This window comes from Bos mutus, chromosome 4 (assembly GCF_027580195.1).
Source record: "Bos mutus isolate GX-2022 chromosome 4, NWIPB_WYAK_1.1, whole genome shotgun sequence".
Classification (NCBI taxonomy): Eukaryota; Metazoa; Chordata; class Mammalia; order Artiodactyla; family Bovidae; genus Bos; species Bos mutus.
Genome location: NC_091620.1, coordinates 85,881,717 through 85,903,620, shown reverse-complemented (window position 1 = coordinate 85,903,620; position 21,904 = coordinate 85,881,717). Strand labels below are relative to the sequence as shown.

General features: G+C 46.8%; 1 protein-coding gene across 2 annotated transcripts; it reads left to right on the top strand.

The window, feature by feature from the left end:
- The first annotated feature begins 283 nt into the window (after positions 1-283).
- On the top strand, positions 284-21,891 carry TMEM243 (transmembrane protein 243). 2 transcript variants are annotated; one of them, XM_070369718.1, is made up of 5 exons: positions 284-477; positions 1,006-1,294; positions 18,883-18,933; positions 19,957-20,061; positions 21,299-21,891. In XM_070369718.1, exons 2-5 carry the CDS (start codon positions 1,217-1,219, stop codon positions 21,419-21,421), a joined length of 357 nt encoding a protein of 118 aa, XP_070225819.1. In that variant the 5' UTR covers positions 284-477; positions 1,006-1,216; the 3' UTR covers positions 21,422-21,891. The 2 variants fall into 2 exon arrangements, with proteins under 2 accessions (XP_070225819.1, XP_070225820.1); XM_070369719.1 differs by having other exon boundaries at positions 1,002-1,294.
- The last annotated feature ends 13 nt before the right edge of the window (positions 21,892-21,904 follow it).

Genomic DNA, 21,904 nt, shown 5'->3' with positions numbered 1-21,904 from the left:
CTTTCCATCCTAGTGGTGCAAAGACTGGGGTGGTTAAAGCAGGCTGGTTGTTTTTAAGAAGCTTTCAGCCCAATGCGAGGCTATCTTCCCGAGAGTGCTCTGCCCACGTGGGTCGCGCAAGCGCTAATTACTAGGAGCCAGAGAAAGCGGGGAGCCGGGAGATCGGCTGCCTCGCGGGGAATAAACTGGCACCTCTAGAAATAAAGCTCCGTAGCCAATGCGGCGCCCCGGCGTGCGGGATTGGTGGCCTCGGCCGTGACGCGGCCTGGGCGGGCCGAGTCGGTTTGCGACAGTGGCCGCGGGTCCCGGCCGTGGGAGGGGACCGGGGACCCGCCGCACAGCACACTCTCGCCGCCCGCGCGGAAGGTCTCTCTCTCCCCGACGCCTGGCACCGCATCCCCGCACCGGCGTGGATCGGGACCCGCGCTCTCCAGTGCAGCCAGGACTCCGAGCGTGCGGGCGGCTGGAGACGCCGAGGTTTGGCCTGCGGGCGCGGGGCGGCTCCGGGAGGGTGGCCCGTCGGTGCGGGGCCGAGGCAGGATCCCCTTCTTACGCCTCAAGCGCGCGCCGGCCCACGGGTGCCGGCAACACCTGAGCGGGGACCCGAGCTGCTCCGCGCGGCCGTGACCTGATCCCGCAACGCCGCGGGAGGGGCGGGCGGACCGCTGGGCTTTGCTCCCGCAGCTTCACTACTCCGGCCGCTGGCCGCGGGGGCGAGAGGGGCGGAGCGGTGCGGAGGGCTGGTAATGCCTTCTCCCGGGAAAACTTTTCCCCGCCTTCGAGCGTGGAGGCATCCGTGCTCACCAGAACATTTAGAAAGCTCGGGAAATGGTCGTGTCACGGAGCGGAGCGGCGAGGGCGGGGAAGCGGGGAGCCCCGGCCAAGCCGATTTGCATCCCAAGCTGCGGAGACAGCCGGGCGGCCCGGGGCCCTGAGATTGGGGGAAGCGGGAGCGGCCGGGCGGGACGGCCAGGCGGTGTTGTTTCCTTTCACTTCCTGAGGCAGCTGCTCACGATGAGGAGGGGAGCGAGGCTCGGGCAGAGCGGCCTCGTCCCGCGGGTCTGAGCGCCCACCCCCGCCGCCGGGACTCCGGCCTCTCTGGGCTTCGGCAATGAGCGCCCTGTGACCGGCGGCGCCGCGAGTCGTAGACCCGGGACTCCGGGAGGCAATGCTGGCTCGGCTAGGAGTGGCTCGGGGACAGTGAAGAAACCCTAAAATGGAGGACTTTTCCACCAGGACGTACGGCACAAGTGGCCTGGACAACAGACCTCTGTTTGGAGAGACATCTGCCAAGGTGAGTGCGGCCCCGGACGCGGGGCCTGAGTGGCGCGTCTGTCCAACTCCCCGCCCCTGGGACCCGGAGCCCTGCTGGGTCCTGCTGCGGCCCCTGGAGGGAACTTGCAGCGAGATCCCCCTTCATCCTTCTCAGGATACTTGCCTTGCCCCTCGGCTCCCTCTCTGGGACAGGGTTGGCCAAGAGCCTTTGAAGATTGAGGGTGGAGAAAAGTTCAGAAAGTTCTGGGCTGTTAGGGGCCCTAAACGGGAGTGCGGAAGCCCGCTCTCTGCCTCGCCTCCCAGCCGAGTGGTCAGGGTGTTTGCACATCCGCTTGTCCACCTGGCGTGCTGACTTTCAAGCGGCTTCTGAGGCTTCCGTAAGGGCCCAAGAGTGGTGCTTGTGATTTGTGTTTATCTAGAGCCCTTAAGGGTTTACTGCTGAGGCAACCAAGCAGAGAAAAAGAGTGGAGGCATGAAATTAGGGTTCCTTTGATGGGGCTCCATTCCAGGAAGTGATCAAAGAGTCTCAGACCCATACACGTTCTAGTGCCCTATTTCAGGCTTTTAAAAAGTATAATGTTCTCTTACAAGCTAATCCTGTGATGTCCTGGGCCAGTAGAAGAGAGTTCTTTTCCTGTCCCCAGCATTAAATTTCTGAGTTGTATGGGCAAGATTAGCCTGTTTTTTTTTGTTTGTTTTTTTTTTTAGTTAGAAAGTGACATGGTGATCTTTGACCCCTGACAAAGTACTCTCAGGCTCTCATAGAAAGTAGGGCACATATGGAGTCCAGAGCTTCCTGGGTTTCTCTGCTCAGGCAGGGACCTCTTTAGCAGAAAGGACAGAAAGCTTGTCCAGCCGACAACCTGGGGCATGACCCTGAATTTGGAAGCTTCCAGTCTGCCAGGAGACCACTGCTTGTTTTTTTTTTTTTTTACCTCCCTGTGGATTTTGCTTTCTCTTCTCAAAGTGTCTTTACAAGAAAATGTTTTAAGCTTGATGTATAGGAAGATGCTTCGTTTATTGTGTGGCTTTTGTATAATCCCAGAATCCAGTAGATATTCCTATTTCTGCTAATATTGTTTTTCTTTTCTTTTCTTTTTGGCCGAATGGCTTGTGGGATCTTAGTTCCCTGACCAGGCATTGAACTCAGGCTCTCTCTCATCACTGAGGAGTCAACCATTGGACTGCCATGGAATTCCTATCTGCTAACAGTATTGTGATAGGCCTGGGGGGTGGCAGGGTGGGGTCCAAGGAACCCAAGTAGATGGGGGAAATATGTAAGCACACGTGAGGCAGCTGGATCTGTGCTATGACAAGGCATAGAGGGGGCATACTGGGGGACAGGGGAGAAAGTGGTCCCTCTGTGAAGCTTGGGAAGATCTTAGAGGATAGATTCTCCATTCTGAGCATTTGGTAGCCTTCAGCTTTCAAATATGAAGGCTCCTACATTGGGAGTTGACCGGAAGAGGATTTGGGGCCTGGAGAGTAGAGGCAGCTGACTGCTTGAAGGGATCAGATTATCCCCCGCTCCTTTTTATAGAAATATTTGTTTATTTGGCTGTGCAGGGTCTTAGTTGAAGCTCACAGGATCCTTAGTTGTGGCATGTAAACTCTTAGTTGGGGCATGTGGGATCCAGTTTCCTGACGAGGGATCAAACCTAGGCTTCCTGCATTGGGAGCACAGAGTCTTAGCCACAAAACCTAGGTCTCCTGCATTGGGAGCGCAGAGTCTTAGCCACTGGACTACCCAGTGGCTGCCCAGCTGGCCTGAGAATGAAGAGGTTCAGTCTCTCCTCCGTGTACCTTGGTGCACAAGGGATTGTGGGGTTCTGGTGGTGCAGACCTCTGACCTCCTTTAGCCCCTTAATACTGATATACGTGAATCGATAAGGGACGTATTGATTTATAGGGACACTTAGAAATAGTGATGTTTTCTGACTCACTTGGGCCTAAGTAGTCAATGACTATGTTTCTCTATTGCCTATGATCCATTTGAAATCCATCCAAGAATTTGACTATTCCAAATATATCTCTGTTTATCACAGATGTATTCAATCCAAGAGTGTATACTCCCAGCATTACTTAGGCCGTTTTAGACCTCATAACAGTAGAATCAGCTACTCAGAGAAAAAAAAAATTATGAATAATATATATTTCCAGATCTCTCAGAATTCCTCCCTTTAGCTTCTTCTGTAGGGCTGACAGGGTGATTGGACATACAGAAATTACACAGAATGGAGAAAGGAGAGAGACTTTGGTCTTAGGATAGGAAGAAACATCATGTTTCATATAAATTGTCGTATCTGAGGAAGAAGAGGCATCCGTCTTTAATGACGGCAAATGATTTATTGGGGACGTGAGTGAGCAGGGCACAGGATGGCCTCAGTAGTGAAAGGACAGGACATGTTACAGTGGAGCCATTCCCATGGAGGGTGGTCACTGCTGGAGCCAGGTGGCTTCCTGAGGACCTTGGGAAACTGCTGATGGCTGCTGTGTGAGTTTGCTCCCAGCGATTCCCTGGAAACTGGACACAACAGCCAGTTCATTAATGAACTGTTGCCTTTGAGTAAAAAATCCAGAAAGGGGAAAGCCCACTTCCTGTCCTAGTCTGACAGATCTTCTGAGCTTTTAGTCCTCTTCATTGCCTTTTACTGACTGACCACAGATAGGCTCTCACTTTTAAGTCTAGAAAGGCCCAGAGGTTGAGGTCCAGTCTCTAACTCTATGGCCAAGATGACTGAAGCCCACAGAGCAGAGTCAGGAGGGAAGTGGTGTTTCCTCCATGCCAGGCAGCATGCTTTGCATCCAGCGTCACCCTGTTTGATCCCCCAGTTCCTTTGTGTGATGGATGTTGTCACTCCTTTCACAAGCAGGGAAGCTGAACTACAAAGCAGGCTATGAGTTCAGTCACACAACTGGTTCTCCTCTGGCAATGTTTCACGAGTTGACTAGGACAGTAAATGTTGAGTTTCGCAGTCTGGGTCACATGCTCCAGGAACCACTGTGGGCATTCACGTACTTGGCCCTTTCACAGGAAATAGGTGGATTTATATGCCCAAAGTCATGGAGTAAGTGAAAGATACTAGAATCTGCCGTATTACAAGAAATACACGACCCAGCAGGTCTGGAGCAGTGCCCGCATGGGCAGTCCCTAAAGGAACTTCTGTCTTTACGTACTGTTTTCAGTTACCAAACCCCGGATTTATTCAGTTGTTAGCATGATGTTTAGCAATAACTTTATAGATACAGCCTTGGAGTGAATGGCAAAGCAAAATAGTTCTCTGTTGTTACATAAATGTCTAAGGGATAATAGACAAAAGCTGAGATAGTCATTCCTTGATACCTTTGGAATTTTATATTGCTAGGTGGGCTGTCTTACCCACCCTGGTCTGAATATCCAGGTGCATTTCTCATCTGTTTTTATTTCATCCCCAGTTCTGGGATGCAGTACATCTCTTTCAGGGAAAAAACAAATGTGGCACAAATGATATGATAATATGGTGTGTCTGAGGTTTCAGAGCATGTGCTGTTGCTTAGCATTTTCTGAATTTTCAGCACTACCCCAATAGAAATATAAGGTGAAGCATGTATGAGATTTTAAATATCCTAATAGCCATATATTTAAAAGTGTAAACAGATGCAGTTAATTTCAGTAATATACTTTATTTCCATACATCTGAAATACTGTCATTTCAGTACGTACTCAATATGTAAAGTGGAGAGATTTTTACATCATTTTTTTTGTACTAAGCCTTCGTAATCCAGTGTGCATTTTCACTTAGAGCCCATCTCAGTTTGGACTAGCTTCGTTTCAGGTGCTCAGTAATCACACAGAGCTGGTACGTCAGACAGTGCAGTTCTAAAGCAAGTGAATTTTTAGTCCTAGCAGTTCCATAGTCACGTTTGTGAAACATTTTTCTTTACTGCGGGACTTGTCAGAACCTTTAATGTGCTCATTTTCACTGGGAGTCTGGTTGGAGAAGGGGGATGGTACGTGGTGCTCTTTTGGTGGCTGACCTCTGACCATTGGCACAATCAATGCCTTACTCTGGAGTCTTACCCTGCGTGCCTCCACCCGCAGCAGATTTGAACGGAGTGTCTACAGAACTCCCTTCAGGAAATGTCACTCTAGAAATCTATTCCTTGCTCCTCCCTTCCTCGTGTGAACTATACCCTGGAGATATTTGTCCCTCTCTTGTCCACAGCTGCCTGTAAAAGTTTCCTTTGGGCCATCTTTCTGTCTGGGTAATGAAATGCTTTGAGTTATCCTCAGGGCTTGTGAGTTGATGTTGATTTCCTGATTTGCTAGCTGGCTGCAGAATCATCCGAAATCCATTTTAGCCAGTGGATTGGTGACCCTAGGGGAAGAAGGAGGGTGGTTCTGTCTGGGGTGGAAGGTAAACCCGCCTCCCACAGCCAGTGCAGTGGGCCGGGGTGGGAGGGTGGCAGGGGTTCCACCTCCTGGTGGCAGGGAGGGGTAAGTGAAAATACGCACTGGATTACAAAGGCTTAGTACAAAAAAAAGGTGTAAAAATCTCTCCACTTTTCATACTGAGTACGTACTGAAATGACAGTATTTTAGATGTATGGAAGTAAAGTATATTACTGAAATTAGCTGCATTCCCTCCATGGAATGCAATGAAAGCCAGTTCCTGGACCAGCCTCTTCTGTTGTTTTTCACTAATAATAATTGATTCATCCTCTAAGAAGGGTGGTGACCATTCTGTCCCTTTGTTCCTACGTGGATGTGATGTAAGAAGAGTGAGCGACACTGGAGGAAGGCACATACACTGGACTTATAATATGGAGGGTCTCTCCATGGAGGGAGCAAGTTAGTGGGTCCCGAGGCTCAGATCTTTGGTACCAAAGGCAAAAAGTTTCATGTTCTATTGCATATTCCTGAATCCTTACCTCCCCTCCCTGCAAAAGAAGTCAAAAAAACAAAAAGTGAAAAACAGGTCTTTTGATGACCTTTAGTTGAATTCAGCCAGTTCAGACTTGGAGCATTTGACTTTGCAAATAATTGTGTTAAGGTTAGAGTGCTACTTCTTGCCTTTTGCAGGGTGGGGGTGAGGGTTGCTGCTTCCTTAAGGACAAAGCTGTGGTTAGGAGTGTTGGGTCTGCCTGCCGCCCCTTCCCCTGCCCAGAGCCCCAGGGCCTCTCGACTCTTGCCTTTGACACAGCCTCCCTCCGGGTGATTCTCTGAGATTCTCTGAGCGCACCCTGATTCTCCCTCAAAGTGGAGCTAGTCTCTCCCAGGACGGATCCGTTGTCCCTGTGGCTCTCTCCCAGCCTGCCAAACCACTTTAGTTGCCATTGCTTGTGTTAGAGAGATGGTTCCAGATGATAGATGCCAGGACTGGGAAGTTTCTGAGCAATGGGCTCAGGAGATTGTATGTTGAGAAAGCTCTTCCAAGGATGCTGGTGCGCAAGGAGGCTGACAGCCCTGGTCTTAACTGTGCTCTGCGATGCCCAGTCTGGGCTGAGCCCTCTCCTTGGGCCTCTTTCTGTGCACGAGCTGCCTTCTTGCTCCCGGTAAATGCTCTTCTACTTTCTGTTGCACACTCTCGTCTCCAAATACCTGAATCCTGGTTAGTCTGATTTCCCACCTTAGAGCCTTCCTTTCTGCCCAGCCTACATCCTATGAGCCTAGTGGTCAGAGATGCCTCCTGGTATTCACTGCTTGTGCTGTGAGGGTTTCATATATGTCTTGCCTTCCCGGCCAGAGTCTACACTCCTTGAGGGTAGCAGCCGATTGCTTTATTTCTCCAGCCTTTTTAGCACTTGGCACAATGCCTTACCTAGTCCTGGATTTTATGTATTTTTTTGCTGTTGATGAAGTATAGTTGATGTGCAATATTATGTGAGTTGCAGGTATGCAATAGAGAGATTTACAATTTTTATTTGTTTTTTTAAAAAATATTAACTTATTTGGCTGTGCAAGGTCTTAGTTGCAGCATACAGGATCAGGTTCTGTGATCAGGGTTTGAGCTCCGGCCCCGCTGCATTGGGTGTGCGGAGTCTTAGCCACTGGACCACCAGGGAAGCCCTGAAGTTTAGTTTTAAAGGTTATATTCTATTAATAGTAATTGTAAAATATTTGCTATATTCCCCATGTTTTACACTGCATCCCTTATTTTATACCTAATAGTTCGTGCCTCTTCATCCCCTACTCCTGTCGAGCCCCTCCTTCCTTCCCTTTCCCCACTGGTAAGCGCTAGTTTGTTCTCTGTATCTATGTCTGCTTCTTGTTATGTTCTTAGGTATGTTAAGTTTTAAGTGAGGTGAGCATCTAGCATCACCAAAAAGTAACCTACTTTCTTGGGACCTCCTGAACATCAGCAGAAGGTGGGGGCTGGTGTTCAGAAACCTGGGGTGCTGGGTACCAACAGGCTCTTGTGCAGTTAAGGGCATCACTCTCTCCTCTCCTTGCTGAGCTTGAGCAAAGAGCCCATAAACATAATACAATACTGTGTAAAAACTTAAACGGAGGCCTGGTCTTTCAGAAGCTGGTGGTTTGCTTGTGTTTTTCCTTCTGTAGACAAGGTTTTCGCAGCTCTGTGGTAACAAACTGGGTCTACTAAATTAGTCTTTTTTTTTTTCCTTAGGTTCAGTCCATAGTTTGTGTGTAGGTATAATGACCATGGGGCTTCCCTGGTGGCTCAGTGGTAAAGAACCCACCTGCCAATGCAGGAGACACACAAGATGTGGGTTTGATTCCTGGGCCTGGAAGATCCCTTGCAGCGGGAAATGGCAACCCATTACAGTATTCTTGCCTGGAAAATTCCATAGACAGAGGAGCCTGTCAGGCTATAGTCCACGGGGTCACAAAGAGTTGGACATGACTGAATGACTAAGCACCCATAATGACCATATTTTTGGGGCTGCCATGGAGACACTTGGGTTGACAAACTTAAGTGTCCCGGTGGGGATGATGGAATGCATTTGAAATTGGGCTGCTCTTGAAAGGGGGGCCAGGCTCTGTGGCCCACTCAACTCCCACTCATCTCTGAGAACCTAATCCCATTGGTGAATGACAGCCCATTAGACGTGGTGGAAATAATACTAATAGCATGTGAGCAGCCGTTTACTGATGCTTGTAAATGTAACTCTGTTCTACGGCTTTACTGTAATATATCTGAATCTTTATGGGATTCCCCGCATGTTAGACTGTTGTATAAATATGGAAACTTTGGCTTCAGTGTTCCGTGATGTACCTGAGATCATAGGCAGGCATGAGGCAGGGGAAAACTCAGATATTGGGTCTGTCATGATCCTGACGTCCTAGCCCTTGTTCTTGGTCTCCCAGTTCTGAAGGTCAGAGCACATAAAGACCTGGCATTTCTGGGACTTCCTTGGCTGTCCAGTGGTTTGGACTCCATGCTTCCAGTTCTTGGTGGGGTGGGTATAGGTTCCATCAGTGATCTGGGAAATAAGATCCCACATGCTGTGTGGTGAGGCTAAAAAACAGAAGAAGAAGAAGAAAAGAATGGATCTAGCACTAGATAGATAGGAAGTGCTAGATCCTTTTTTTTTTTTCTTCTTCTGTTTTTTAGCACAGAGTCGGACTCGACTGAAACGACTTAGCAGCAGCAGCACTTCCTATGGTACCAGTGCTAGGGATCATTTTGTCCCCTAAACATGTGGAGTAGGTTTGTTTTCTATTTTTACTGTGATCTCATTTCCCTAAGTGATGCTTCAATGAAAATAATATATTTCAAGTATGCCTCACTGTGAGGAGAATCTGGCAGGAAGGATATCACAGAAATATTCACAAGTGAAAGATGCTTCAGAATGTGAGTCTGTGAAATAGGGGACATGTTTCAAGGCATCCATAATGTCTGCCTTCTCTAGAAGGGCCTGAGGCAGAAGTGGGCGTTCAGAGCTATAGGCAGCTGCAGAGGCCCTGGTGTGTTTGAGACTGGGCTCAGAGCATGAGAGTTGGCGAGTGTGGGTGTGTGTGAGTCTCGTAAGTTTTCCTCACGTGGCCCTGCCCCTGTGGTTTTCTCTGAAGCCTGGGGACAGCAGCCCCTGTGATCGGAGCTCTCCGTTTCCCAGAGTTATCTGGGGAGGCCGTCTAGCCCCTGGCTTCACCCCAGGGATGCTGGTTGCCTCTGGCCACAGCTTTGGGGGACTCTCCTGTCTCCTTAGGACCACGCAGCTCTGGGGGCTCCGAGGAGACCCACCGGCAGTGCCTGACTTTTCTTGCTTCCCCCAAACCCAAACCTCCTCCCACATGTCAGGTCTCTCAGTGTCTCTGTCCCTGCATGTTTGCCCCTGGGGCTTCTGACTGGGACACTGCTACAGCTTTCCTGACGAGATGGTTTCCACTGCGACTTGGAAGAAGAAAAGGAAAATCATTTCTGAGAATTGGCCTTTTGTTTCTGGTATCAGGACTCTGAGCTGTGATGAGAAATGTAAACCTTTGCACGCGGAATTGCAGGATGCGGCCCACGGGCCTCATCAGTGGGAGGAAGTCTGGGCTCCTGGTGTGTTTAATGCATGGTGACTGGATTACCTTTCTCCTCTCTCCCTCACAAGGAAAGATGATCGCTTTTCCAGGACCTGAGGGTCTTGTGAGCTAGGAGGACTGACGTGGGGTGGAGCCCTGTAATGACAGGAGGCATAGAGTTCCACGGAGCACGGAAGAAGGGGATATTTATTATACTGGGGGCATCAGGACAAAAGACTTTTGATTTTTAGGCCCAGGAACGTGAGTCAGATTTGACAGGAGGAGGTGACTGGGAATCCCAAGCAGGAGGTCCAGCCGGGTTGAAGGGGTGGGAGCAGTAAAATGCCAGAAAGGGGAGGGAGCAGAGTGTCCCATTGTGAGCAGACTCTAGAACTTGGAGTAGCTATATGACGCACACTTTCCTTCTGGAGGCTGTCAGTGGTCGAGAGTGTGCTGTAATGTGTGCTTTGATACAATAGTTGTGTGCATGCTGTGTCCCAGGGAGTGTGCTGTGCGCTACAGTGTATCTTTCCTTTTTTTTTATCTTTTTGCTGCACAGGGTCTTGGCTGTGGCGCATAGGCTTAGTAGCTGTGGGACGTGGCCTTAGTTGCCCTACGGCACGTGGGATCTTAGTTCCCTGACTAGGATTGAATCTGCGTCCTCTGCATTGGCAGGCGGCTTCTTAACCACTGGGCCGCCAGGGAAGTCCCGAGAGTGTATCTTTGCTTATGGAGCATGTGTGCACGACATGGAGGAGAGAAAGGCGCTACACAAGTCCTTGTTCTTCCCTCTCTTCTCAGCTTCAGTCATCCTGGCCTTCTTTCCCAGTTTCCAAGCTCACACCTGCCTCCGGGCCCTTGCAAGTGCTATACTGCCTTGTTTGCAGTACCCGTCTCCTAGATCCTTGGGTGTCTTGTTCCTTTTTCTTAAAAAGGTCCCTGCTCAGACAGGAGGATTCCTTGACCTCCTTTTTTAAAAATAGCCCCCCAGCTCCACCCTGATCACTCTTCCCTTACCCTGTTTTAATTCCTTCCTGACTTCCTCACACTTAGCATGTAAAAAGGGTGGAGAATGGATGCTGAACATCAGAATGGAGAGCAGGATGGACAGAAGATTCTTCCGAAGTTGGAGGAGTTGAGATCTGGGGGCTAGAGGTGGACTCCACAAGCGAGAGATTCAGCCCAGAGAGAAGGACAGAGGTAACTAACAAGACCAGGATTGGCAGAGGAGCCAGCTGCCCCCCAGTCCTCTTCAGGCTGGAGGGAAGGGGGGTCCTCTTTCTCTTGGCGTCTTTTATAAGGATCTCTGCTGATGGGCAGGCTTCAAGAGTGAGATTGTAAACCTGAGATGAGGTGGAGCTTCAAACCGCTTCCTAGAGAGAGGGACAATCAACCCAAAATGAAAGGCCGTGAAAATCAGCGAAGGCCCAGCTGTAAACATGTGAACTTGTAGTAAACCAGTTAGTTTGTTCTTTCAGCTAATATTTGAATATCTCATATATGCTAGGAGTATATAAAAGGGAAATGACCTGCATCCCTGCCCATGGGTGCACTTTTGTAGGTAGAAGAAGGTTCTCTCCACCCTGGGTGATGGCAGTTCCAACAGCCACATGGCTTGCCTTGGTCCGAGTTAGACAGAGCTGCTCCTGCCTCTGGGTGGGCACTGGACCACGGAGGGGTGCACAGTTTGGAGAGGGCACCATGGAGCTGGAGGTCAGCCATGGGTAGTGGCCCAGAGCCTGGCCGTGAACAAGGGGGAAGTGGCCCTCAGCCTCCCAGGCCTTACAGCGTGGAGGAGAAGACAGACGAGTAAACAGTTACAGGTAGGATTGTTGAAAGGCTCCACGGCAAGGCTTAGCCCCGGAGCCTGGAAGTGACTGGGGGGGTCTGGGGTTGACTCAGGACTGGATTGTCAAAGCATCGAGAGCAGAGGGGCTCTGGATGCTCAAACTGCTGATTGCATGGTCTGGTCAGGGCTTTGGTGACACAGATTGGGAGTGATCTAGTTGGTGGATGCAGATGAAGACTAAGCTTAGGGGCAGTGGAGGAGAGGGTTGGAGAAGAGGGATTTGGCAGAGCAGGTGCTGAAATAATTGTGAAGAGGAAGGGAAGAAGTTGGCATGAGACTGCCAGGGACATGCATCTTAAAAATAGAGGATGCTTTTATCTATCCTGCTTCCCAGATGGCTCAGTGGTAAAGAATCCGCCTGCCAATGCACGAGACACAGGACACAGGAGTTTGATCCCTGGGTCAGGAAGACCCACTGGAGGAGGAAATGGCAACCCATTCCAGCATTCTTGCCTGGAAATCCCATGGACAGAGGAGTCTGGCTGGCTACAGTCCACGGGGTCGCAAAGAGTCACACACGACTGAAGCGACTTAGGACGTATGCAGTCCCCCATCCATGAAGGCTCAACCCTCATGACTTACGGACCTCACAGAGGCCCTGCCTCCTCCTGTTGTCACATTAGCCATTAGGATTTCAACCTATGAATTTTAGGGGGACACAAACATTCAGAACATAGTAGAGGATATTACTGAAATTGCCTTCTCTCTCCAGCTTGGGAAGCAGGACGTGCCCTGTCCCGCCTTCTTCCTGGCCCAGCCAACCTGGGAGGAGTATGTGGGTGGCACAGGCTCTGTTGGGTAGAAAGTTGAAGGGTAGAGGCTGCAAGGGAGATCCGGGGCTCATGAGAACTTTCTGTGTCCAGGCTGGCTCACATGGAACAGGTTTCGGTGGGTGTGAGGGGTGAAGATGGAGCTGGAGCGCACCTGGGGAGGGATGGCGTCTGTAGGGCCACCTGTGGTGATGTCTGAGGAGGACTTGGGTGGAGTCGCAAAGGGGGAAGTGACACAGAAGTGGGATTCTTAGCCTCCCCCTTTCTCCACCCCCTCCCTCCAGAGCATGTCAGGGAATGTTCTCCTGGCATTGTCCATCCAGGGTTTTCCTTGCCCTCAAGGGGCTTTCTGTGGCTTCTCCCTGGGAGTGCGAGGGAGCATGGCTTGTGGAGCAGTTCCTGAGCAGGAGTTGCTGTCGTGCCGGTGAAACCAGGGCCATGCTGCTCTGGCGGGAAATGAGTGACCAGGCTTTTATCCTTAGGCTTAGGAAGCCTGGACCTGGAGGTGCCCGAGGCTCACTCCTGGCATTTCCACAGGGTTGCCGACATCTGGCCCGGGAGTCAGCATGAGGGTTCGGCCCCCGTAGTTGGGGAGAGCCTCACCTCGTGGGCTGCAGGGCCAGCCTGTGGCTTCTATGGTGCGGCTGTGTGTCTGTCCTACAGCAGCGACTGGAAGCTGGGGTTTCTGATAAGTCAGGCCCTGGCTGAGTGACCTCTCCTGGTGAGAGGCTGTAAGGAAAATGCCATCAGCCACTTCTATTGATGATTCTGTTCTTTAAGCATCATTCACAGGGAATTGGCCGGCAGTGCGCCAGGCTCGAGGCTACCTTCTCCATGGTTAATAAACTGGCAGTCCTAATGGAGGAGGTGACAGGCAATAAATACAGAAGTGTCACATGTGGATCATGTGACCCGGGAGACCTGAGACAGGGACAGCTCCCATCCTCAGGGGTGCCCGAGGAAGCTGTCTGGATGGGAGTTACAGTGGAGGCGATGTTTGAGTTGAGCTGTGAAGGAAGAGCAGTTAAATTGGGTGTGTGGCATTTCAGCCGTCCCACTTCTTACCCCGCGGCTCACTCTTCTGGGGACGTTATGCCTTCAGCTATTTATATGTGTCAATAAGAGAACTGATTATGTGTGAAGTAGATGTGCTTTCTGCATCTGGGTACCCCTGCAACACTCTCCTTAGATCCCGGAGAAGCTTGCCTCTTCTCATCCTGCAGTGCGCTTACCGTCATCAGGGAGAGCTTTGAAATCCACTGGCCTTCTTTCTGGGCTGCTTGGAATCTTAGAACTAACATTTGAACTTAGAAAAGTTTTCTTCACTCAGATATATATATATTTTGGCTGTGCCACTTGACTTGTGGAATCTTAGATCCCCGACCAGGAATTGAACCTGGGCCCTTGGCAGTGAGAGCTTGGAGTCCTCACCACCGGACCACCAGGGAAGTCCCATAGTCAGATTTTTTTTCTCGTAAATCCTTTTGCTCCTTCTTTCTACTCCCCAAATCGCTTTAGAAATTTTGCCTTACTTTTTTATTGTTGCTCGAATGGATTATGAAACGTTTTGCTAAGATAGCACAGGCTTCAGGTCCATTTTGGAATGAGGCAAAGCATAAATTCCCGTGGCAATGGAAGCATGATTTTACCTGTCAGCATTCTGAGCAGGATGTTTTGGGTTGCTGAGGACAAAGGCCGGCTTTTGGTTATTTGGGATGTTCCCAGAACCTTACCACCTGAGCACTTGAAGTGAATTTGGGGTTCTCTGTTTTGTGTCAGGATGCTGGCTGATGACTGAGCAAGGAATCTGGGGGCTCCTGTGCTTTTTGACTGCTGAGGGATGCCTTCTCCTCTGGCCTGGGTGCTGTCTAAAGCTGATAACCCAGAACCATAAATGGTTAACACTGGAAAGGATCAGATATCAGCCCAGTCCTCTCACTTGATAGACCCAAAGGGGTTAAAGGGTCCTTTTGAAGCCATCTGGCTAGTCAGTGAGATGAGAACGTTGGTCTCAACTCTCATTTCAGGGCCACCACATACATGTCTAAGCATTCTTAGACCTTTTGAATTGCTTGTTAGCCTTGCATTTTGCAGAGAGCTTTGGGGAGGAGACTTGCGCCACTACCTGGCAGTATGACCTTGGGCAAACAGGTGTGACTGAACCCAGTTCCCCACTGGTAAATTGAGAGAGCATATTCCTTACTGCTGCACAGAGCTCCCTTGTCTCACCCCAGGTACAGACGCTGCAGCCACAGCAATCTTTCTCTCCTACATTATTTCAAAGGAAGATGAGCCTCTTTTGGACTTGGGCTGCTGTCTCCACCTGTGCATCACAGCCCAGCTTCTTCCCCGTCATGACGTTTGCTCTCCCCAGGTCTCTGTGGAGTCCCTTCATCCTGAGCTACAACATAGAAGACACTTTTTTCCCAGCTTTATTGAGATAACTGAGATAATGTTTAAGTGAATAAATAAATGACTTAAGAGGGAATATGGGTTTCCCTGGCGGCTCAGTGGTAAAGAATCCACTTGCTAATGCAGGAGATGCAGGAGACGTGGGTTCAATACCTGGGTTGGGAAGATTCCCTGGAGGAGGGCATGGTGACCTACTCCATTTATTTTTGCCTGGAGAATTCCTTCGGCAGAGGAGCCTGGTGGGCTACAGTTCTTGGGTCTGCAAAGAGTCTGACACGACTGAGCACACAAGAGGTAATATATGCAGATACGCAGTTGTTGTTTAGTCACTAAACTTCATCCGACTCTGGAGCGACCCCAGAGACTGTAATCTGCCAGGCTCCTCTGTCCATGGAATTCTCCAGGCAAGAATACTGGAGTGGGTTGCCATTTCCTTCTCCAAGGGATCCTCCTGACCCAGAGATCGAACCTGTCTCCTGCATTACCACTGAGACACCAGGGAAGCCCAATATATGCAGAGTCCCAGTCAAAACTATACTATGTATGTTTGTATATTGTTATGTTTATGTGCTTATAAATTCATACATATGAGTTAAGACAGTCTCTTGGCCTGTTGCTGAGTAGATGTCTGAGGAAGGGCTGTGCTGGGCTGTGCTTGGTCGCTCAGTTGTGTCTGACTCTGCCTCATGGACTGTAGCCCACCAGACTCCTCTATCCATGGAATTCTCTAGGCAAAATACTGCAGTAGGTTGCCATGCCCTCCTCCAGGGGATCTTCCCAACAAAGGGATTGAACCCAGTTCTCTGGCATTGCAGGCAGATTCTTCACTGTCTGAGCCATGAGGGGAGTACCTGAGGGAAGGGAAGACAACCTGTCCTGTCATCTCTGTGGGTAAAGATCAGGGCTGATTCTGATCCTGCTCAACTTTCTTGGGGAGTGAAAATAAGTAACAGTATAAAGTGTAAAGATCTGGTAGGGAGAATGGTTTTGTTAGATGGAAATACAGCAATAATAAAACTGAGGAAGAGACAGAGCTAGTTTTTGTGAGAAATAGAGTAGCTGAGTTAATAGAAACTAGCTTTTGATATGGAGATAACGTGAATTTCAATTAATTCCATAAACAGCAAATTTAAATGTAATACTTCCCTTTTCTCCATGCACTCTGTTCTGACTTGGAACATATTAGCCCTAACACTGCCCTTTGAAATGCTAATTAAGGGCAATTTAATTATTCTCTATTGTTCTATCTTTGGAGACTGGGAGGGGTGGGGGGAGCTGCTTAAGTCCTGAAAAATCATCTCTGGGCCTAGGGAGGGTCTCTACCCGAAGATTTGAACTTAGCAATGTTCAAAATGGTTTAGATTCTAAATTTTACAGCTGTGCACACAGATCATGTGAGGCTCTTGTTAAAATGTAGATTCTGATTCAGTAGGTCTGGGGCAAGGCCTGAGATTCCACATTTCTTACAGGCTCTCAAGTGAGATCAGTGCTGCAGAGCCAGAGCACTCTGCATAGCAAGAGTTTAGACTGAAGTGGGAGGTCTTCCAAAGCTAACTCTGCTGTTTCTTTGGCCTGCATTCAAGGTTACTTCAATAGCTGAAGGCCTGAGGCCAAGACCTTGGCTTGGAGAAAGGAGACTGTGAGAAATAGTTGTGCCATATTCTAAATACTTTGTCCCATCTTGGGAGTCCTAGTTGTTCAGTCAGTCGGTTGTGTCCGACTCTTTGCGACACCATGGACTGCAGCACACCAGGTTTCCCTGTCCTTCCCCATCTCCCAAGTTTGCTCAAACTCATGTCCATTGAGTCCCAGAGAGACTGTATTTTAATGATTGAATACCTGATATTCATGAAAATGAGTTGGGATTCTAGACAGATTGTCTAGAAGGCAAATAGGGAAGTAGTCATTAAAGTTTAGATGTATTTTCATGAATGACTGAAACCAGTTAGGCTTCTATGGTTAAGTTCACTAGTCTAAAACAATCACTTATGAGGAAATCATTCCTGAAAGATAAACACTTTACTGTAGTACTGTTGTACTTTGCTAATAGGCTTGTACTTTGCAACTTGCTATCTTTATCTAGGAATTCCCTGGTGGCTCAGATGTAAAGAATCTGCCTGCCAGTGCAGTAGATGTGGGTTGGATCCCTGGGTTGGGAAGATCCCCTGGAGAAGGGAATGGCAACCTACTCCAATATTCTTGTCTGGACAATCCCATGGATAGAGGAAACTGGCAGGCTATAGTCCACGAGATCACAAAGAGTTGGATACAACTGAGTGACTAACCAACAACTATCTTTGTCTAGACCAGCAGTTACATGCTACGCTGCTGTTTCTGTGAAAAGTAGAAATGGAATCTCCTCTGTTGCATTGAATCCTGTTTCCATTACTTATTGGTACTGAGATTTGGAGCAATCTCTTAATTTCCCTGAGCTTGTGTTTCCACTTGTAAAATAGTCATGCTAGCCTTTCATCCCGGGATTTTTTAGGAGATACACAAAAGCTTCTGGCATAGTTGCCATCTGTTCACCATTAGACCCCCTCTTCTCCCTGTTTTGATCCTGGTTGCCAAACTTGCTGTACCATTTGGAGAATAGGGATTCTTGGTGGCTGCCTCTCACCTGAACCTCTTCAGTGGCTCCTGTTGGCAAAAGCTCTTGTGACATATGTAGACCTTTAGGAATCCCTGGAGTTTATAAGGAGATGGGAGCAAATATTCTTTACTTCTTAGAATAGACCAGAGTTTAGTTGAAACTTTTTCACAAGGCAGAAACAGTGGGGTTCTCATACATGGGTTGTCTGTAAACACATTTTATGCTAAGTACACATCTGCCTGTGCAGGACTACTAGTGCTCAGCGCTTTATCCCTGGGTCACTTTCCTGACAAGAGGCTCTAGTTTCACTCTTGCGTGTGCAGTGTGGTCTTCTCTAGCTGGTAAGATCTGTTCGAGTCCTCAGGTTGGGTCAGGGTCCGGCTGGAGTTCCGTTTCCTTTGTTCTGTGTGACATGAAATTGCAGTGGCCTTGGTCTGGAGTGTGAGGTCAGACGCCCTGGAGAGGACACTTGGCTTTGTTCCACGCTTCCCTCCCAGCTTTGCCTGCCCTACTCTTCTTTGGGTTCTTATCTTTAGAAGCAGACAACTCTGTGCAAGTTCCTGTGCCCTTCCTATCTCGGAGCTTTTGTTTATTGGCTGCTCATATTCCATATCCTGCTGATCTTAAAGTGCTCAGACGTTACCAACACAGTCTTTAAAGACTTCAGCTTTGACTTTTCCAAAATAAGGTTACTTGATATTCTCATTGGCCATAAGGTAGTATTTCCTAATCAGGTCTTAAACCCTTACCACTTCATTCTGTAAGGTCTGTGAATAAGTGCTATCAACCTAATATACATATTAGTACATACTATTTTTATATATTACTTGACTTTTCAGTTCCTTTAACAGAAACCATCTAACCAGTGACCCTGATTTCGATATCCTGTTTCATGTTGATTCTAACTTGCTGTCTGACTTTAGGAAAATAGTTTAACTGTACTCACTGAACCAAAATTTACCTTAACCAGTAAAATGAGGATTGGATTAGATCAGTTTTTCAAAGCATTCTCTGGAGTTGGTTGGGGCAGGGATGGGTATAACAAGAGATCTCGATAGGTAGAAACCCCAAGCTCCTCATTCAGGTGATTCTTAAGATTAATGAACAAGGATACCATCTGTATCACGAATAGGTTGAAACTCATGATGGGAAGAGACATCATCTAAGTCTGGTTCCTGACTGTTTTCACCAAGGGTCTGGGCTGGCCACCCCATGTTCCTGTCCCTTTTGCTTCTGCTCATACTGTTCCCAGCAGCAAAAGTAGATTATTTGTAAGCCTCCCTTTCCCATCTTCAAAAAGCCCTAATGTAAAAATGCCATGTCCCTTTAAGAAATTTTCTCTACACAGCTATCCAGCTTCCCCAAACCCCTTTCTTTACCCTGGTGGCTCAGTACACTCTGCTTTTCTGGCAGCTGTTTGTCTGAAGCTCAGAGGGGCAGGGTGCTTTCTCCATTCTCAGTGTCCTGCATTGTGTCTTTCTAAAATGCCATGAGTTTATCATATGGCTAAAAAATTCTCTCTCTTTTTCAGGATCGAATCATCAATTTAGTTGTTGGCAGCTTAACATCTTTATTGATCCTAGTAAGTATCTTTGTGTGTCAGCCAGGGTCATAGCCAAAGTTTTGAAAACCTTAATACTGCAGTTCAATCAACTCTCAAAAAAAAAAACAAAAAAAAACAAAAAAAAACCTTAAAGGGCCAGTACATGAACATATGGAACATTCCAATTGTAGTTAAATTAATGCTTTCAATCTTATTCACACTTGAATAAAACTGCATTTGGTATAAATGGAGTAGCTAGTTGATTTCCACTCTCATCCCCTAGTTGAATGTGAAATAGCACAAGTTAAATAAACTTGGTTTTCTGGGTTTGCCTAATAAATCTGTAGTATGTGAGTGGCTACTAGTAACTCCCTTCTGTAGGTAACCCACAGCTCTGCTAGTATCTTTACATTTATTTTGTTCCTAAAGTATGTTCATTATCCTTTGGCTTTTTAATTTCTCATTCTGTATACTACAGCTTGCTGCTGTCAAAATAAAACAAAGCTACATTTCCCAGTCTGAGAACGACCTTTCTTTGGCACATTTTTATTAAATCTAAGAGAATTTTAGTTAAGTCTCTTTCTATGACTTCTTCATAAAAGAATGGGTAACATTATATTTAAGGTAGAAAGAGAACTACAGGGCATTAGAAACCTATATTTTAGTATTTTTCATGTTAAGCAAAAACAGTTTTGGGTATTTTTTTTTTTGCTGGTATACTCAAAATAACAAAAAGGTTAGAACTTTGCCCAGTATAGTCATTTATCCTGGGGAATGATGTTTAAATGCTTTCTAATCTTTGTTGATGAAGAGGTTTATTTTGAGGTTAGCTAGTTTTATTGCTTCATGGTGGTTTGTCTCCTTTCATAAAGGAGGAGGTTGGGAAGATTAAGTGGAAGTAATAGAAGGAATAACACAATTGAAAAGATTTTATTAAACATTAACATTCCAGAAGACAAATTTCACCATTTGGAGCATGTTATAATGTTACTTTGCCTAGATGGTAGTCTAACCAAGTCTTGGAATTACTCCTGAGGCCTGACATACTTTCTTTCCATACAGGTAACGCTGATCAGTGCTTTTGTTTTCCCTCAACTACCTCCAAAACCGTTGAATATATTTTTTGCTGTCTGCATCTCTTTGAGTAGTATCACTGCCTGCATACTTGTGAGTACTATTGAAAATTTAAATTCAGTATCCTTGAGGGCTGATGGTTGCAGTGCCTGGAAATCTGTATGAAAAGATGTCTCTAATTATACACCACTCCTCTCCCCCAAAGGATGTCACAATTCTCATTGTTAAAATCCCAGGGTATTTTTTTTTTTAATTTGTCTCCTTTTCTCCTAAATCCCAAAGTTGTAACCTTGTAACCCTAAAAGGCAACTCTGTTCCCTTGATACCAAAAAAAAAAAAAAAAAAGACTTGGGTCACCAAAGATATGATGTGATTTAATTTAATTCATCTTCCTTCAAGGACTACATACAGAGTCCAACAGTCTTTGGGAAATGTTATTACTCCTCTAATAATTACAGAACTAGTCTATTTTAATCTTTGAGTATTATCTCCCCAAATGAAAGTAATTAACACCAAAACCTCTTGAGAAACCTAAAGCTACAGTGGTATGTTTTGCACAAGAATGTTCAGTTTTTATAATACTAAGAAGCCTTTCTGCTAGGTAAAGAAACAAAGACAGTAGCCAGTCCTCAGCTGGGTATTTGCCAAGTCATCATTAGTTGGCAGCTGTTTCATTTCCCTTCAAAACCCTTAAACAGAATTGTTTTGACTCACATAAGATCTGAGTTAAAATTAAACCTGGGGACATTTCCCAGCTTCAGATTCACTGACTGTTTTGTTCCTTTGGCCTGAGGGAAGGAGTGGCCCCTTGGACTTGGAGAGCCTGGGAACAAAGCTTCCAGAACTGTTCTCCCACTCCCAGCCTAGAGCCGGAAGTGGCTGACAGTGATCTGTTAACAGCTTAAACTAGAGGCATGCATGTGCAAAGCTCCGGTTTTGGTGGCGATTTGAATCAGTTAAAGGAATTTAAAAGTTGTCCTCCCTTCCAGTACTTTAAAAAGCTGTACCTTTTACTAACATAATAATTAAAATATCTCTAGAAGATAGATATATATTCTTGAATGACTCGCCAAACAATTGGTGGACTCTTGGTTTAAACATTGATCAAAGTTAACTGAGAAAGCAGGAATAAAGTATGATTTTGGATATAAACTCAGCTGGTACACTTGAATTACAAAGAATAAAATTCTGGCTGCCTTAGCCTCATTTAGGGGGAAAAGTATATATGGATGAACCTGGTCACAGTGGAAAAGAATTAGTTGTATTTAAAATTTTTAATATTCAGCCCAATGCTATTACTTAAACTTCTATTTAATTCTTCTTCTTTTAGATCTACTGGTATCGACAAGGAGATTTAGAACCGAAATTTAGAAACCTTATTTACTATATCTTATTTTCTATCATCATGTTATGTATATGTGCGAATCTGTACTTCCATGATGTGGGAAAGTGAGGCTGCCAAGAGATACACTCACCAGGTCTCTTCAAAGCAATATATTTGGACTCGAATAAGAGCTGGATAAGGTATGCTGAAGAGTCTCCTGCAGAAGTCTGATACATGATTTTCATGTTAATTGTAAATCTAAATTCCCTCTTGCAGGGGAGACATATCCTAAATCACTTTGCTTTTTCTTTAAGGAACCGATGTTGCACATAAACATTACCCCTTAAAGCACAAATCATTTTCACTTTTGAAATTTTTTATATAAAGTAATGGCGTGGTGCAAGGCTATGTAACAAACAATCTTGTATTTTAAGACAAATATTCTTTTATTTCTGTTAAACTGAATATACAATTATTGTTCCCTAGGCAACCAACTTTTGCTTATAACTACAATTTCACGTTAACAAAACACAGACGGTGAAAAGACAACTTTGATTGTGTAGATCTAATTACAATAATAAATAAAATAATTTATACAAGTTTTTTTTTTTT